We start from the raw sequence: 20,000 nt of genomic DNA, 5'->3' as shown, positions 1-20,000 counted from the left end.
GGAATAATAAAGCTAAAGGGAATCTTTTTTTTTTAAATAGTAGTTTTCTTATCTGAATGCAAAATTTAGTTACTATCCCTTTACTAGTTTCATTAACCAGTAACTAATATTGAACACCAACTGTGTCCTTAGTACCTGACCAGACGCTAAAAGTTTTGCTTTTCTAGAACCGATGTCCCTTTTGAGACACCGACATTATTTTCTGTTACTTTTTTCAATTAATGAAGTTTGTAAAATGAACATCAAGAACTGACTTGTCAGTTGATACAATTTTCATTCTCAACACCATCAGTCTAACATTTTTCATAAGCACTGAACGCAGTTAAAACGTACTGTGAAGAAAAACACACACTTGCTAAATCACGGGGAACTTTATGGAAAATAAAACCTTATCAGAAAATACTAAAACCAAACCAGCACTCGCGAGTCTAGTGCTAAGACTGTTCAGTGAGTCAAGTACTACTGTTTGCCTCAGCATTCTGATGCCAGAGACAATCCCTTGTCCTGCTGGCTTGTCCCAGGACCAGAGGAAATGTACATACAGCACCCAGCACAGTGCCAGGCACTTATCTGCACTCAGTAAACAGTAACTATCATGAGGTGTCAAATACATATCTTAGGAATTCTGCCTTCATAGGAATACTTATTATACAACTACATTTCTCCCTCTTCGTACATTAAAAATGGATAAAAATGAACTGAATTTGCTTTCTTAGGTCAGCTAGCTCACATAAAATAAAATGAAAAGCATCACTTTGAGAATGTAAGATATTTTTTGTGAAATCAAAATCTAAATGAACATAACATATCAAAACTGCCTGAATATATTCACAGATCAGTAATATTTCTATCACCATTTTGGCAAAAGGCCAGCCAATTTAATTAAACATATACAGTAGTACACCTACTGTGTGCCATGTGCTCTATTACAGTGTTGTTTACAACTATGACTAAAAGCTGTGAAACCAATTTAGACCAGTATTAAAAGAAACGAAATAGAACGGGGAAAAAGACATCAGAAAGCGTCAAATGTACATAAGAATACGTAAGACATTATGAATGCTTTGTCTCGGTTACAGATATGCCCGCGTACACGGGTGTATGCGGTGACAATGGTAATGTGTGTCTCGGTGTGGATCAGGACTGCAAGTTTGAGAACACTCTGCGTTAGGATCTCTGGGCCCTACAAGCCTTATAAGGTAGAGCTGCCGTCCTCAAGAACCTTCTAACTGTTAGATGTATGGCAAATACCTAGCTGAGTAGAAACAAAATCCCAGGAACAATCAAAGAAGGGAGGCAGCATCTCTGCTTTAGGTGTCTGGGAAAGTGGTTGATAAGAAGCTTAGAAGATGGGCTGAGCCCTGGAGGGTAGAGGAGGAGAGAGGGGCTCTGGGTAGTGACACATGTGCTAACTTCAGGGAACCCTGAGTGACCTGCCACAGCCCAGGGTCCTTGGCTAGGAAGGCAGTTCAAACCACACTGAGACATCCAGACCAGGGAGGCGTACTTCATTTGATAATGGCAGGAGAGCAGGAGGTGAGACGCGGAGGCATCTTTAGGAAGTTTAAGGTAGCAAAGACTTACAGGATGGAAGAGTGGGCACTTCAGTCAGTGCCCGAGGGTGGCTGGAAGATGTGACTGGCCTAGATGAATGGTTGTCAACGGCCTGAGGTGGGGGCGGGGGGCAGGATTGGCAGTACAGATAGATACCAGAATGGTGAGGCATAAAATAGGTTTGAAAAAGCGTGGTTATTATACTTCCTGCGTTCACATCCCAATTTCAGAAAGTGACACTGTGAAATCCCTTTTGGGGATGGGAGTGTGCACCGCATTTTAAAAGAACCCTAACCTGCCCAGGCCCTGTCTAGTTCTAGCCTCTGTTGGATGACTTTATTTTAGGAATGAGTGCGCTGAGGCTGAAAGAGGCGACCTGGCTCACCAGGGCGGAGGTGGATCCAGACCCCAAGCCTTCCAAACCGCGATGGTGTTCATGCCATCGCCATGCATCACGGGCGGGTTTCCAGGTCACGAGTGTAACTGAGGGGGGAGTGGGGGGGGAGACTGGCTGGGAAAGTTGGCCAGTTGGAGTCAGATCTTCACCCCTGTTGTCTGCTTTCTGTCAGACTGCTCTCCTGACAGGCATTGCAGGAAACGGGAATCTGTACAACAGGCAGGCCTTTCCCCATGGCCCCTGATCGGGGCAAATATCACTTTGGCCACACCACACACCAAATCCTGTCCACACACAACTAATGGAATTAAAAAGATAAAATACCAAAGCAATGTAGAGCAGCCACATTCTAAGGCCTCCTATCTATCAACCTGTGGTCAGAGATACATTTACGGGCTTTTAAAATTAGGGCCTGTTTCTAATTTCCTATTGGTTTATCAATGTCTTGACCTTTTCCTCATTCATTATTTAATTAATTTATCTGTTTCCCTGTGTCATTCCCAAGTGCACATTTCCCATAAACTTCCAGGACAGTTTATGAAAATGAAAGAGCATTTTTCCTCCGTAATGTTCTCATCGTTATAACTTCTGAGAACAATTTCTTGAGAGATGTTTGGGGAGTTGTATTCCAGAACATATTATCTTCATGGTCTTCTCCCGGTAGGATGGAGAAATGAGCTTGCCTTGAGAGTTGCTCTGAATTCTTCGGTTTCAGTATAAAAGATAAATATCACACTTACAGAAGCTGCAGGAGGAACCTCAAGCAGGCCCACAGTGTAGTCCTGCCAGGGGATGGCCCGTCTGGGAGTGATCGCGGGAAAAAGAGCAATTCTCCCAGGACACACTGAGCCATGGGAGTCGGTGCTTGCCAGTGACTGTGTCGGGTGAGTCTCCTGAGCACTTGGGGGTGAAGGGAGTTATAAATCTTTCCTGAGAAAGGGAAAGAGAGCTTCTCAGAATTGAGTGGGCACATCGCCCTTGTCAGGGGTATCCGGACCAGGGCAGCTTGTCCCGCTCACTGGGAGTCTGGCTGACTCCTGCCCTGTGTTGTGCCTGTTTCAGAAGCTGTTCTCTTCACCCACAAGCTCAGAGTCAGTTACACCGTTCAGTTACACCAGAGTCCCTTATGGCAGCCAAGTGACAGCTGGCCACAGGGCAGAGTGATATATGCTTCTCAACGGAGGGAGGAATCTGGGTGCTGGGAGCAACGAGGAAGGAAAGGGAGAGGCAGGGACCGGACAAGCACAGCTGGAGTTGGGATTTTGCCAGAAGGAGAAAGGGTACGCCTGTGGCTATGTGAAGAGGGACAGAAGAATTTAAACCACAAAGAATAGAAGACAGGTAAATGCACAGACATATTCAGAAAATGACAGAGAAAACTGGGATTCATGAGGGATGAGGTTGGGGTGGGGTTCGGAGAACCTCATTTGCTACAAAGGAAATGTAAGTTCATCCTGCAGAAATCCCTGAGACACATTCCTATTAGCAGTCATACTGCTGGATTCTCTTCTTGGGTGGTCTGGCTTTAGAGAGAAGACTGCTAACAGCAGTGGGGGAATTGAATGTCAGTGTCCAAAGGCTTGGAGCCCAACCTCTAGCCGTTGTAGGATTCAAGGTCCCAGGAGATAAGGGCAATGACTGGGACCTTGAAACCACGAGTCACAGGGATTATTGCCATGGGGTCCATTCTCTGATGTAAAATTACTGAGTCAAAGAAAAGGTATAGTAGCCCATACGGCTCAGGAGTAATGATTTCCATTGCCACCACCACACACACGTTTCCCCATAGGTTGGCCTGTCTTAGTTTGGCTATGCCTTTCCTCTTATTGTTTTAGACAATGCAACTGCTCCTCCATAAATTCTCTGTATGTACACTTATTTAATTACTAGACATATTAAAGATTTTTCCCCCTAGAATTTGATATGGTATTTCTTTCTTAAGGTAGAATCATCTCTATGCATGTGTGATTTGGGGCAAGGTATTTAACGTAAGAAGTTATTCATTTTACTCAAGTTCTTGTTTTCACTAAAAAAAATATTACATTTTAGATCTGAAATAAGTGTGTTAAATTTTGTCACCCTAAGTTTGTTGGATATTAAATTTCTATACAATTTGGGTTTATTTCTGGATTCCCTATTTTCGCTCATTTTTCTGCTTTCATGTTTTTGAATCTGTAAAGTACTCTTTTAAAGTTACCACTTCACACACGTTCTGAATCTGGTAGGGAGGGTTTTTCTTCATTATTCCTTTGTAAACTGATTTCTTTGATCCTTTGCCCATTTGTTTATTTATTTGGAACTACTGTGTGCAAATATATAAAGTTAATATTCTGGCATCTTAACTGGACTCTTGTTAAACTCATAAAGTATCTTGCGATATCGTCATTTCCATCACAGTGTTTATTTTCCCCTGTCAGGAACATACATATCTACATTTATTTGAATCTTCCTTACTTTCCCATTATATTTTTATTTTCTCCAGCAAAAGACTGGGAGACAGAAGACTTCGGTTTTTAATCAGATTCTTGGGAAACTGACTTCCCCCATCATATTCTTGGGAAAGTGACCACATGCCTATTTCTAAGAAAAATGTGAAGGTGGCTTTGTCTACTGAGCATATGTCTCAGATCCAGGCTATTTAATGGAGCCAATATAAATCATTTCTTTAGCTGTAAATTGTGGATATTAATATTTTTCTAGTCACCAGATTGCTGTAAGGGTTATGAAATAAAGTATTCAAAATTATTTGAAAATGTTACCACATCAATAAGGTTATGATATAATGAAATGTAATAATAGAAACTTTTCTTTTTTTTTTTTTTTTACTTCCCAGACAGGACCACAATAGGAATTCTAAATACTTCTGTCAGGGGGATGAGTAGATAGCAGGGGGGCAGGCAAGAAAGAAAATTAAAGAAAAACAAATTGGTTTGGGGAATGGTATGGTTTAAACAGTGAATAAGTTTATTCAATTTTACCGGCACATTTATTTCATCTTACAATTCAACATTGACCAACATATTAATAGCTTTCCTTCTGCTGGGCTCCCCTTGTAGCAAAATTTTGTATCTTTGTAAGTTATTTGGGTTCCTAGGACCTTCCTATTACGTCCCCCTCAGTGCGGTTGCTCCGCTGAAACTGAGACTGGAGCTGGGAGCTGAGTGAAAAGGGAGATGGGAGGGAGGAAAACGTTATATAATTACCCACCATTTGACTCCAGAGCTAAGGATCGGGACTATGCCAAGTTCACAGTAATAGCCACTGTCATGCCAGATACTAACCAGAAGCCTTCCACATACTGTTCTTAACCTCACATTAAAGGTGAACCAGGACTTCTGTCTGCCAGCACTGAGTCCAGGCTTTTACTTTCCGCCCCAGCCTTCATGCCTGAGGCTGAAGCTCCTCCCATCGTGTCCCCAGGAGGAAGGAAGAGCCCTGATGTAAGGTTTTGGCTCTTCACAGAAAAAAATATTTTGTTTAGAATGATCATTTGTGGGAAATTATTAAGTATACAAACACATTCCATTGATTTGATATCTTAAGCATTTGCTTTTTTTTTTTTTTAACCATCTCAAGGGCTAACAATGTGACCTTGTCGTGAGAACTGGCCCAAAGGAAAATATTTGCATTGAGGAGCTTCTTGGCTTTGGCTCATTTGGAGCGCGGAGTCTGAGGGATGCTCCTTGGAGCAGAATGACCTTTCCATTTTCTGGATTTAAAGTAACGGCGAGAATGAACTTTTAAGGTTTAGTGTCCTTAAGTCTTCTTCGGATCCACGATGCGTTAAAGACTCAGTCCATATGCAAACTGTGAGGGAAGAACATGAGTCTCACAGTAAAATCTGCAAGCTAGTACTTTAGAAAGCACTTTCCCCCAAATTATCTAATTGTGCAGAAATCCTCACTAACTCACTGAGGTGGACAGGGCAGGTGGTTTTATTATTCTCTCTCTTTCCACCTCCTCCTCTGCATTGCACAGATGGATCGACTGAGGTTGACCTTGAGGGATACAGGACCCACTTCCAAACCTGGTCTTCTGACTTCAATTCCTGTAAATCAAAGTTTCTCAACCTTGGCACCACTGACATGTTAGGTCTGATCATTCTTTGTTGTGGGGGCCCTTCTTGTGCGTTGTAGGATGTGTAGCAACATCCCTGGCCTCTACCCAGTAGATGCCAGTAACATCCTCTCCCCAGCAGTGGTAAGAACGAAAACATCTCTGGATGTTGTCAAATGTCCCCTGGGGTGGAGGGCAAAACCACTCCTGATTGACACCACAAGCTGTCCAAAATGCCACGCCACCAGGAAGTGATAATTGACTCTGTTCCCACAGAGACCCGCTGGACTTCACATCTGCTCTGCCTAATGGGACTGGGTTGCTAGAAGTATCTTCAGACACCAGCGGGTTGTCTCCAGCAAGAAGACTGCGGACCACACATTATTATGTATTAAGAGCTCTTTACTCAATCAGGGTAGACTCCTGCAGACTAAGGTAGACTTCTCCGGTGAGCTTGTTTTTCTCTCTAATGAGCCACAGATCATGAAGCATATTAAAGAGCTACTGTGGTCAATAGTGCAACTGATCAAATAGTTCTCCTCTCCCAATTTGGGGCTCAAAGCAGGACTGAATTTTCTGGCCACCCCTTATGGTTGGGCAGTGCCTTGCAACAAGTTCTGACCAATGAGCTGAGTGGAGCCCTATGTTACTTTGAGGCCAGAGCACTGAATCCATCACAGGAGAACCTCCGAGCTTTCTCTTCCACCTGGCAGGGTAGCTGGCAACGCCTGAGGAGGGGCCTCTCTGAAGGCCTGGGTCCCTGAGTGACTGTAACAGGAGAATACTACTGCCCACCTGCGATAAGCATATAGCATGAATAGGAAATAAATCTTGCGTGTTTTAAGTCACTGAGACTTTAACGTTATCTGTTAGCTTAGCATAATTCAACTTATTCTGACAGATGTAAGACCTGACAGCTGATAAAAAGATTGAAAAATAGATTTATGTTAAATCAAAGTCACCTGTATTAAAGCAGGAAATGTAATATAAGACCAATTAGAACTTCCTTGAGTCTTAGGGTTCACTATTTTCATTCATTAACCGTCTAGTATTTGAAAATTGTTTCAATGTAAGGGTTTCTTCATACCTGATATGGTATGCAAATTATATTATTCTATTACACCAAATCTTCTTTTTTCATTCATTTTAAAAATATTTATTGAACAATAAATATATGCTAAGTATTATTTGGGATAACTTTCCACCTCATACTATTATTAACACCTTTCTTTTGATGATTCCAGGCAGAAAAGAGAGAGAGAGAGAGAGAGAGAGAGAGAGAGAGCTCACTTGAACATCTAAAAAGGAAGATGTTTAGAAAATGAATTGAAGTTTTGTGTTTTTTTTTTAACTTTTGATTGGAAATGATTTCACATGCCAGGCCAGGAATTTCCCACCTTTATCACTTCCTTTCTTACTTGTAAAACATGGATGATTTTGTGGACTTCCACTCAGAGGATAGGCTGAGCAATGGAACTGGAGGCAGACCGACGAGGTTTGAATTGTGCCTTCGTAACTGGGTGCATGGGCGACTTTAGACAAGTGACTTAACCTCCCTGCGCCTTCTTTTCCTCAGCTGTAAAACGGTGACCGCAATAGTGCCTACTTCACAGGACTGTTGTAAAGAGTAAATAACACAATGCATAAAGGGCTCAGAACAGTACTTGCCATATGTTAAGTGTTCAAGAAATGTCAGTTCTAATGTTTTAAAAGAACATTCTAGTAAGTGTTGAATGAAGCACGGAGTGGGACTACAACATGGCAGCTTTCTTCACCATTTCATCCTAAATGTCTAGTTCAGTGCTTGGCACAAAGTCGATATTTAAAACAGCATTTATTGAACACATACAGGAATGAGTTGGGATGAGGAAACCAACTCCAGTTTCTCTCCTAACCTTACCATCCCCTGTTGCCAGTCCCACACACAGCCCAGCTGTGAGAACTTGGAGCCGTCACTGTCCTAGATCTCTCTCCTCTTTTGTCAAAAGAAAGAATGACACCAAAGAGCTAGAAACTCAAATCAATATTCTGAATCGATCTCATTTTTCAGAAAAAGGATTATAAAGACCTTACGAGATAATTTAAAAATTCTTAAGGCATACTTGAAAATAATCAACTGTATGGAGACTCTACAAAGTTGCTCTATTATAATTTTACCATTTTCCAAAAAAAAAAAATTAATGGAGATTGTTTGTTTCATCACAAAGGGCAGAACTCACTGGCACTGATGGCACCACTCAGACATGCGCTAGCTCTCCCTAAGAGCTCTGCGGAGAGCGAAGAGGAAGGAAGTTGGATAAAGAGTCATTAATGTACGAACTCGCAACTTGAAGACTACATTCTGGAGATCTAATGGTGATTATGGTCAATAATACTGTATTAAATATTGAAAAATTTCTAAAAGACTAGATCTTTAATGTTCTCACCACAAAACAGAACTGACATGATAGAGGTCTGAGCTAAAGCTATGGTGGTAATCATTCATATTGCGATATATCAAATTAAACACTTTGTACATCTTAAACATATATGATGTTATACGTAAATCATATCTCAAGAAAAAAGTAATTAATGCTCTTGCAGTCATATATATTCTTGGTTTTTCAATACATGTGTGCTTGTATGTGAAAGAGAAAAGTCTGACTCACAGGCTATGCAATTAATGTGACCACTTTCGAAGTCTCCGTTTCTCTACCTAATAGAGGGGCAATAATACCTCCTCCAATGGGGCTGTCATGAGCATTACACAAAACTAAACTGGCAAAGGCCAAGTAAGAAACAACTGTCAATAAATAGTAGTAATTAATAGCATAATAATCATGATTGCAACTTTTTACAAGAAGACCACTTCCTTACCAATGTTGACAACATTGAAAGTCATTCTTCTGGCTGACGTTAAACGGTATGGAAACTGGTTGTATGATATGCCTTTTAGACAAGCTGATGAGGCACCAGGCAAGGAAGTGCAGGCCTGCCAGGCAGCCCTTTCTGTGGGGTGCTGGATGGTGACTTGGGGAAAAAGAATGTTGACACTTGCAGAAAATTTAGGGTCAGAAAACAAGAACATGACTACCTAGTTGTGTGATCCTACTTAATTTCTTTAAGCCTCAGTTTCCCCACCTGAGAGAAAAAAATGGAGAACAATGCTTAGAACGAGGCTTAGAACAATTCCTGAAATACAGGGTTTGTTAAATAAACCAGAATGGTGACAAGAATGGCTGACGTTACACAGGGTGGCCTGTTAGGACACGTCTGGAGTGAAGCCAGGCGAGGTGGCCTTCTAGGAGCACAACCTGGAAAGCCTTCAGGCTCATTCATCCGCACAAGTCAGGCTCCTCCTATGGGGCAAGGTGAAGTGCTGTAGCCACAAAGCGAGTCCATTTATATTTGAAATGCCAGAGATGGACCAGAGGCTAAGGCCGAAAGGAGCCCCGTGAGACTAGGAAGAACAGAAGCAAGCACATAGACAGTATGATGCCCCTGTCTGTGGGCTGCCCCAGCCTTCTTTAATTAGTTCACAGCATCCTCAGAACCTATTAGTTACATGTGTGTCTCCCCAAGGCAGAGGTCTCTGAGGGTGGAGACTCTGTCCTGCTCACCATGCAATCCCCCTTCCACAGTGCTCAGTGAAAACATGTTGGAATGAAGCTGAGGTGAGGAATAAGATCGGCCTGTAACTACTAAGCACTCAGTACTTGGGCCCTTCACTGCTCCCCACCTCACTTTCAATCCTTCGTGCTGCTCTAAATAACTCAATGCTAATGTACGAGGGGAGACAGTGAGGCCAAGAACACAGCCCTTTGAGTAAAATCCCAGTCTTGTGTGTGGTGGGGGCCTACAAACTCTCCATAGAACTGGCCCAGGAGACTTCAGCAAAGGGACATCCTCCAGCCACCTAACTCCTCAACTGACACAAGAAAAAGTGAACTCAGCCGTGCTGCAAACGGGCTGATTGTTTCTTCCTTCTTTCTTTACAGCCACGCATCAACTAAATTATTTTCTGTGTTCTCCTTGAGCGTCTCTCTCACACACTGGGCTCACTAATCAATCAGCCACTACCTCACAGAGTCACAGGTGGATGACTACTGGTGAGTCTTACTGCGATTCTGCCTGAATGGCACTGCAAGACAGACTTTCCTAAGACACAAGTTCCATCATACTTCTTCCCCGTTCAAGATCTAGGCTCCTTATTTTTCACCTTTACCTAATCTACTTGGGTTATTAAGATCCTCCCTACATAGGCCCTACCCTACCTATGTAAGGTACACATTACTTATATATAAATTTTCTTAAGTCTTATATAAATCTTTACTGTTGAAAGTATTATATGCCCCTTATCTCCCCCCTCCCCACCCCATTGATCTCTTTCAGCCGCCTCCTACCCCCAGGCCTTCATCACCCTATTGTCTGTGTCCACGGATTATGCATATATGCATACAAGTTCCTTGGTTGATCTCTTCCTACTCAGTACCCGCACCTTCCCTCTGAGATTCTGCAGTTTGTTCTATGCTTCTATGTCTCTGGATCTATTTTGTCCATCAGTTTATTTTGTTCATTAGATTCCATATGAGTGTGATGATGTGATACTTGTCTTTCTCTGACTGGCTTATTTCGCTTAGCATAATACTTACTTATTTAGGTCTGTGTGCTGAATCTTCTATTCTACTTAGATTAGTGACCTCATAGCACTAATCACTAAAATTATTCTCTCATACAGTATGTAAAATGCTTGCTTCTATATACTTTGCCTAGGTTGTTTCCACTTTTGAAATATCCTAATCCCTTGGCTATTCAATTAACAACTCATTCTAAACCACATATATCAGTACTAACATATCTATAATAATAAAAGCATAAAATGCTAATTAGACCAGATGTCCTTCCGGATAACCTTCCAGACAAAGCTGGGGCTGCAAGGGAAGCCCGGGACCCAGTGCCAGGGGGAAGCCAGTGCTGGCAGCTGGGGGAAGGAAGGCCTACTCTTGCATGAATTTTGTGCATCAGACCTCTAGTAATTATATAATTTTGCATTTAACTCTCTGTTTCTTGTGCTATGCACAAGTGTTCCTTCTTCAACAAAAATAATTGCTTGAGGGCAGGAAGTTTACATTATTTTTATGCATTTACCCAACAAATATTCATTGAGTTCCAGAGCTGTGCCAGACATTGCACTTGGCTTGGAGTATAGCAAAGAACAAGATAGACATAATCCTGGACCTTGAAGCACCTACGTAGTGTAGTGTGTGTGTGTGTGTGTGTGTGTGGGGGGGGGGGGTTGGGGGGGGGAGATGAACATTTACACATAATTGTAAGATTAGAAACTGAGGTAAGCACCATGAAGTAGAAGTATAGGTTCCATGAGACCATGATAAAGCTTCATATTAAAAGAAAATGCTCCTGAGCTAAGAGCAAAAGGATAAAATAGAAACAAACAGGCAAATGCCCAAAGGTCTAAGGAAGCCAGGGGCCTTAGAGGAACAGAAGAAAGACTGGTCTCCACAAGCCCAGAGGGCATAAGATGAGCCATATCAGATGAGGCTAGGGAGGTACAGGCTGGGTGTAGTTCTTAGCATTGAACCAGAATCGAGAAGTACTACTAAGTGAGGGTAAACCTTAAGTGGTCTTTAAGAGTTATAATGCTCCATGGTAAAGGTCATTTCTGAACTTTAGTTATCTGTGTATTTGGAGTTAAAAAATGCTGAACATCCAAAGCTTAAAAAACACAAATACTTAAGTGCTTAGGATTTTTTGCTAATTTTCTCAAGTTCAATAAATATGTATGGACCAATGACAACAATAATATGGGCTGTGGCCTACTCTACATTACACGTTTGATGCCAAAATGCTTTACATAGGCCACCTAACAGATGGTAATGCATTTCAGCCATCACCACGTGAGTAGGATTCAAGCCAATGATCCCAGAGGTGAGAGGTTGTATATCCAATTACAAATTTCCACTTTCCTTAAGTGTGAAGATGCCTAAAGCAATATATTGTACTTACATCTAGCTGCATTGTATAAACTATATCTGATAAAAGAGATGACTTCACGTTCTCGACTTAAGTCAAAGAATGCTTACTTAAGTATTTTTTTTAATTGAATCCCACTTTAATGCCATTGTATAATCTTTTGGTTAACAGTGCTCATCTTGATTATTCTAACAAAGGGAAACATGGAAGTTAATATGTAATCTGTAGCGCTTATGCCATCTATAAAAATACACACGAGAAAATTCAAAATAGATACCTGGAACATCTGTGAAGGTTTCTCCAAGGACGGATACGTGGAAATTGAGTCCTAAGTCCTTAAGGTGCATTAATACCTTAAAAAAACTCTCGGGATCTTTATCGTGCTCCCTGGAAATAAACACAAAATATAACTTGTGATACCTTAGGGTCTGCGTTAGGAAAAGCAGTATCAGTTCCTTTCATGGTCCATTGTTAGGAGAGCCTCGCCAGAGATTTCCCCCATCACCTTATATTGTCACAACAACACTGAATTTTTTCATAAATATTATTTGCCATGTATTAACACCCAGTCCTATTGAATCTTATGGGTGTGCATCCTTTTATTAAAGGAAAAGTTTATCAAGTTTTTCACATTTTTTTTTTGGTTAGATTATAGAAAGGCTAGTGTAGTTTCCTTTCCCCTGAAGTGGTTAATTTCCCACTTAACACAGGTTTTAACGGAAGAAAAGACCAGTCTTCAAAGGATGGCTCTGCTAATCATGAGGATGTACCGAAGATGCTTGCCATTTCCATGAGTGTGAATACCTTCCCCTCACAGTCGCTGAGCCCTTCGTGCCCACAAGGAATACACGATTTAGGACGTGAGACTACAGACTCTCTCACCAATCTCTATTTCAAATAACTGAATGGAGAATTATAAATACATCAAAGGGGCTGGCCTGAGTCTAAGTCCACTGATATTAACTTAGGAGTGGAGGTGAGCTGACATATAATTCTTTCATTTCATACAGGCTTTAAAAAACAGGGACTATTTTTGTTTGTTTAGCTTGTCAGTCTTCTTTGTAATGACAGAATGAGAGGCTAAAGGACACTAAAATAAAAAAAAATTCACCAATTCAAGAAATCATATTAAAATGGAGTGAGTTATTTTTTACATTCTAAGGTGTGAATATTCTAGTATTTGTTGCATTTAATTACACTGTTTTAAATTATCTTATTTCACACAGATGTGGACCAGATGTCTTCAAAATATTTGTTCTTTTATTTATAATTCAGAATTTTAATTTATTTTCTATATCACAGAGAAATAGTTATATATCAGCAATTGAATTTCTCATTTGCCAACTAATTATGTAAAAATAAATCTGTAAATTGATCAAACTGAGATATAAAATATGAAAATTACATCATTTAAGAAATCTCATGAAAAATGACATCTGCAAACCTAAATATGTTAATTCACAATTCAGTCAATATTTTCAGTATCAAGAATTAAAACAAATGCATCTTCTGAATAACATTTAAAAATGGCATTTCTAATCTCATGCAATTGTAAATTCTTACAGGATTAGAATTCAGTAACAAGTTATTTTAAGCTCTATATTGCTCAGTTTGACTTACTGCATATAATAAAGAATGCAGTGGCAAAGTGCTCTTCTCTTTTTAAGATGATGCGGGTTACATACATGTACCATGGGGAAGTTTTGGGATAGTTCTCATATACACATACTACTGCTGTAGGCAACAAAAAGACCCCAAACAGTTTGAGAGCAAAGAGTACACCACTTGCTGCCTCTACCCATATCAATCAAATAGCTGCCACTTAATCTGTAATGTGTTCTTTTAGTTTGATTCTTTTGGAAATACTTAGATGAAAAGAATGGAAACAATACAACATAATATATCTTAAAGAGGGAGTAACACTATAGGGACAGTTAGCCATTCAGTTTCTCTAAATTTTTTATTTTGAGTTCCAAAAATTTTGGCTATGGATCCCCAAGAGAGTATCTATTCTAAATATTTCCTGCTGGTGTTTTGTTTGTTTGTTTTATATTAAAGTAAATGTAGATGTGGTTTGGGGTTGGGAGAAGCTGTAGTTCTTAAAAGATTCCAATGTGCTTTCAAAGCGGCAGGCTTTATAAATCTATATTTTCAGTGTTTTTATAAGAGATAAATGCATTACAATCCTACTGTACTTTTAAGATAATTTTTATTGGTGAACAAAAGCTTTCATATTCAATAGTCACTTTGCATAAGAACACAAAAGAGATTTGTATGAATCTCCTCCTTTTTTGATTACACTATAAGGACGAATGTAAGGTGAGATTTTTTTCTTACCCAAAATTATCCCTGAGAAGAAGAAGCATGTTATACTAAAGTTCTTATAAAGTTTCTCATAATACCAGGGACTCTCTCAATTATTTTGAACCCAGTTCTGTTTAGGGATGCTGCATTAACCGGAAACAGTGTCCACTGATGAGCATTCTGGATGAGCAGGGAATCCCTGGTGGTGAGAAAGGAAGTAAAGGAATTTGATACTGCACTGGGTTAGGGATTATTTGTGGGGACATAACCTAACAATTAAAAGAGTTGGAGGCTGTCAAAAACAAGTAATTGGCGGAGGCGGGCGAAAAGGGGAGGAGAGGTGATACCGATAATGTCAACATTCAAATTGTTTAATAATAGTGGTTAAGAAGACCATGAGTAGTAAGCGGGTGTTTATAGTTCGGGAGATTTCCAGTGCTGGCATCATACAGTTTCACAAGTCTTGCACCTCACACCACTCAGACTGAATTCCACATGACAGGGGATGGGGACATGCCCACTGCCTGAAAAGGTGGCACTTTTCTGAGGTCAAGAAGCCTTTGGAGGTGGTATTGGACTAAAACGGCTTGATGAACTATAAAGGGTAGTAAAAGAGCAATACTTCTAAAAATATGGTACATGCTTTGTGCTTTGAAGTATTATTTATGTATAAATTAGTAGATTACTTAACACAGGTAGACACACAACTATTTCTTCTATGTCCCATAGTCAATTTAGCTAAAAGTTTTTCTGAATTTTTCTCTTTAGAAAGTGGGAAATTGCCTAATATTTAGAAAATTATTAAAGATGCACACAGATATTTAGCCACAGCCATACACCCAGGCATGGACATAGCAGTGGCAGAGCTCAGAATTTTTTTGTCCAGAAAGGCACTCATTCCAGATACCAAATGGACCATCCATGGATCTTATGCCAGCACCCGTGACACTAATGAACCCATTCAGCAGAATATGTGTCTGTCTTGATGTCCTTTCTAAGAAGTCTAATGTGAAACTCTCATGATTTTAGTATAAAGCATTAAACATAAGATGAGTGACCCTGTCTGTCAATAGCTGTCAAGATTAAACACACATTCACAATATATTCAATTCCCTGGAGACGTACAGGCTCCCTAAACACTCTTCTGCTTTCATCCATTGCTGGTAGGAATGTAAATTGAAATGATATTTTAGAGGGCAATTTGGTAATGTACATAATTAAGTCTTAAAATATATATAATTTTTGCCCCAGTAATTCCAATTTAGAAAAATTACCCTATGAAACAATTAAAGAGGTACACAAAAATTCAGCCAGAGTACTTTCGTAACAGCATTGTTTATCATGGTGGCTATCTCTAAACAACCCAATGAGATGATAAGGCTGTTAAGTAAAAGGGCAGTGACATAGTATTTGTTATATGTTCTGTTTTATACGATGAATGCATGTGCCTAGAAAAAAGTTTGGAATGAACTGTACTAAAATATTAACAAGGTTTGTCTCTAAGCACTGCATTATACATGTTTCTTTTTTTCACATGCTTTCTATCATTTTTAACAAACTTTAAAAAATATAAATCATTTTAATATTTTAAGGAACCACCTCTAACATTCTGCCATAAAATGGTACTCACAGGATTTGTGCTTAGCTCTGTTAACATTTTCAGTGTTTACAGTAGCATAATTCCTCATTTCCTGTGACCCCTCTACATGACAGCTGCCCAGTGAGCAAACCTGATTCATCATAAAATATTCTAGAAGGTGAGTCAGGGTCCAAGCTTCCCCACAATCCCTACATTCTTGAGTCGTAAGAATGAAACAGTCTGGCTGGGACTCATTCTTCCTCAGCCCGACTATGGCAGCGGAGACCAGCATGGAAATATTTCAGGCTACTGGAAGCAGCAGATATAGCAGGAACAGCTTTTATTCCCAAATATTATTCAGAACATTTGAAAAGCATAAACTGTTTCCATGTGTTTTTTCTCCTATATCTGTTCTCTCTCTGTTGCTTTCCCATTTAGTTTTTTAGAGCTAAATTTCTTCCTAGTCCTCACTTAACATTCATTGAGTAAATATTTATTGAGGATTGCTAAGTTCGCCATACTCGTCACTTACACTCAACGGTTCCCCGTTCCTATTTTCCCACACGACTTTACACTTATTGAATGCAATCTCTTTGATCGAGTTCCTTGCCTTGCCTGGGTAGAAACCTGGCTCCGTACAGATGCTGTAGCCTTGCTAGCAGCATGTCACTGCATTTAGAGCTCCATGAGGGAAAGATAAATGATGTCTGTTTTGTTCATTACTAAGCACCCAGTGGCTTGCCAAGTAGTGGCTGGCACTACCTGTGTTCATCAATACCTGGTTCTTTTCTCATTTTCAGCACACAGATTGCACATTCATCCCCTTGAAGGAGAGGAGGCCACAGGACCAGTTCTGACCAATGGGTTGCAAGCCCATTGATGTGTGTCACTTCTAGTTGGAAACATCTAAGAGCAGTTCTGCATAGCTTTCTCTGCTGCAGGGATCCTTACAGAAGTCTTGTTTTAACCTAAGATGGTTTGCTTCAGAGAATGAGGTGGTCTGGATTGCTACATAGAGGAGAGGTGCCCCATAAAACTACATAAACATGCAGCAGGCTTTGAGTTAGTGAGAGAAGTAAACTTTTGTTATGTTTAAGCAACTGAGATTTTTTTGGGGGGGGTCTTCATTATAGCAAGACAATGTGGCCCATACTGACTAATACATTATCTAGGGCATAAATGTAGCTGCTTTAAAATATCTGTTGAACAAATAAAGATGTCAGAAAAATGAATTATATTTATAGGTCTCTTACTATGTTCAAGATTCCATGTCAGGCACCTGATCCTAATATTACTTAAGGCTCTCAACCAACGGTCATCCAAATAAATTATTTGTTTATCCAAGATCACACAGAAGAATTCAAGTCTGCATTTGAAATTATGTCTTATCACTCCAAAGTCATATTATTTCTTCTATACAGCTTTTGACTTTTTTTTTCAACATGTAATAATATAAAGAGTTGGTACCTACAGGCCATGGTTTAATTTCCAGACCATCAAGTATGAACATTCCTTAGGTTCTCATTATGGGAGGTTAAAACTCATTAGATAAGAGATGACAATAAGAATATGAAAAAGTAATATGGAATTATGATCTCTCCAATGCCATGATTTCTAACTTCTTTATCTTTATAATACTCTGCTAACCTGCATCTTAATTCCTCATTATGAAGTTCTGCTTTACTTCCAAAATCAGCGATGTGTTCCTTACTCAAAAACATAAGACTTCTATTTACCCCCCTGGGTTAGTTGTTATGATCATTTATTTCTCCACTATCCTTTCTAGGGCCATAAACTTGTCAGTCTCTTCTCCATGCCTGACATAGCAATAATTTTGGTTTTCCTCCACATGTACTGCTTCTGCTTCTAAATGGGGCTTCAAGTAGACTTTAGCCAATAGTCTTATTAACCACCAACTTCTCAACTTCCCTTCTCACCCCCATCAGTGACTCTCTTTCTTGAACTCTACTAGCCCTCCCCACGATCATTTACTTACAGCTGACCAAGACTAAGACTATCCACTCTGGCTTCTCATTCTTTTTATTTTTGATATTTGTGGCGTATTTTAATATTTTAGAAATTTAACCAATTTGTGCCACCCTCTCCTCTCACTCCAACACATTCAAGTTGCTAAGATGTTTTATGTTCATTGCTTTAGGGAAGGCATGGGAAAAAGCCCCTCCAAAAGAGGGGCAGTATTCTTATTTGATTACAGAAGCAAAAACCTTTGTAGAAATGGTGAGGTTTTCAGATAGGTACAAGTATTTAAGAAAAATGCCAGGAGACTATAGCATACCCCCTCCCACCCTGTGTCACTATTTCATGTCTCAATAAGAAACATGAAGAACCGATGGAGGAGAGGTGAGAACAGAACTCTGAGAATCCCAGAGGTGGAAGAACCAGGACTCCAGAGAGTAAACGTCTGATTGTATGTACCTAGGCAGACAGTACTGAGGACATCTGTAAGAGATTCCCGAGATGTGGTAGGCATAAAAGTGGAACCACAATTTCTGTGAATGTCATGGAAGAATCCCAGAGCAGCAGGCAGACAGAACAAGGGATCCCTCATCAGCGGCCTATGAGGAATGGGGACCAGGAAACTGGAAGACAGAAAGCCTGAACTTTCTAGCACCATATTGAAATGGTCCATTGCAGAGAAATTAAGTTACAGAAAAATAAAATTTTAATTTATGCATATCAGGGTTTCGTGCCATCTACATATTCACATTCTCAACTTTCCTTTTAATAGCAGAGGGAGGGATGCCTTTCACAATTCAAAGTCTATTAGCGCTCCATATTTCCGACCTTGCTTCTCCGTGAGAGATCGGTGTTCTCATATTCAGTTTCCTTACTAAAGCCTGTTCGTACTCCACATTTTCTTCATTTATAGATTTGGCATTTTAAAGTTAATCCTTTTACCTGACCATATCTATTGACAACAACAGTTCCAATGATGTACTATTTCTAGGTGAGTTTTAACAGCTCACTTCATCTTAGAACAGTAGCTATGTCCCTCTTTTCTTATCTCCTATGTTTTCTCTACTGTGCCCCCATTCTCCCATTTGTCCATTCTCTTGGATGAGAGTACTCTCAACAACACCAATCCCCACCCCTGCACCATTCACTCTCATGTATTTTATGGTTTCTCCAACTTTGGACATCATTGTCTACACTCAACTTTCTTAGAAGGATTCTTGCTTGGTTTCCAAGTAGTGTATTCAAACTGTAACCCAATGACCTCCTCCCCAGTTAAATCTTCCCACTTATTCCATCAGAAGGCCACCCAGAAAAACCATATTCAACAAATTATTTTTCCCCATTAGGCATCATAATATGATTTCTTTTTAAATCCCCCCATTGCTAAAACTCAGACCACCCCAGGCTGATTCTCTTCAACAATGATTTCTACTCTCCCTGGACACTGTCCACAGTAATTTCATTCAGCTGTCTGACTTGCCAATGAGCTCGCTTCCTCTGCAACTCTGGCCAGGAAGCTGCAGACATCCATGCCTGAGAGAACTGGTCGGCCATGAAGTGTCTTAATCAAGATGAATTGGGTCTTCCCCACCCTTGAGATGTTACTTCAGCAGCAGCCACCATTCCACATATTTTAAACCATCATAATGTAATTACTTCCTCTCAGATCTGGGAGGTTCTTTGAAAACTCTTTCCTCTCCCCAGTGCATTACTGTCTTTCCATTTCCCTCTGTAATAATCTCCCTGTTGACTGTGGTGATTGGGGCTGTAATTTGCAACCAACTAATCATTTAGATTTTCTTTCGGATTATATTATTTCCCTCCAAGGGATATATAGAAATACATTCAAAACCGCTTGCTAGTTATCCCGAGAGCTACCCCTCTAGAAAACTAGGAAACTCTCTGCTGTCCCTGAGAACTGTTGCTTCTTCAGAGAGGAAGACGTGTAATTCTTGTTTCCTGTTTTACGCTCACTGCCAGGAAGCTTATATTCAGGTTTTAAAGTGCTCAATTTCAGCAAGTATCAGATGAAAATAATAGCAGTGAAAAATACAAGAACAACAACAACAAAAACCTAACTGGAAGGGGTCAATAGTAGACAGGATATTTCAGACAGTAGAATCAGTGATCATGAGATCAACCAAATTTATCCAACATGAACAA

The 20,000-nt window shown here is 40.1% G+C and overlaps 1 protein-coding gene across 3 annotated transcripts in view; it reads right to left on the bottom strand.

Moving 5' to 3' along the window:
- GTDC1 (glycosyltransferase-like domain containing 1) overlaps nt 1–20,000 on the bottom strand; it is a 315,044-nt gene that overhangs the window by 13,096 nt on the left and 281,948 nt on the right. For all 3 annotated transcript variants that reach the window (XM_005862021.2, XM_014536236.1, XM_014536237.1), the window contains one exon: nt 12,255–12,364. In XM_005862021.2, coding sequence (XP_005862083.1) covers nt 12,255–12,364 — 110 coding nt within the window. The remainder of the gene's footprint in view (nt 1–12,254; nt 12,365–20,000) is intronic.

Source organism: Myotis brandtii, unplaced genomic scaffold (genome assembly GCF_000412655.1).
Source record: "Myotis brandtii unplaced genomic scaffold, ASM41265v1 scaffold1577, whole genome shotgun sequence".
Taxonomy (NCBI): Eukaryota; Metazoa; Chordata; class Mammalia; order Chiroptera; family Vespertilionidae; genus Myotis; species Myotis brandtii.
The sequence above is the reverse complement of the archived record's forward strand: the minus strand, read 5'-3'. Positions and strand labels throughout refer to the sequence as shown.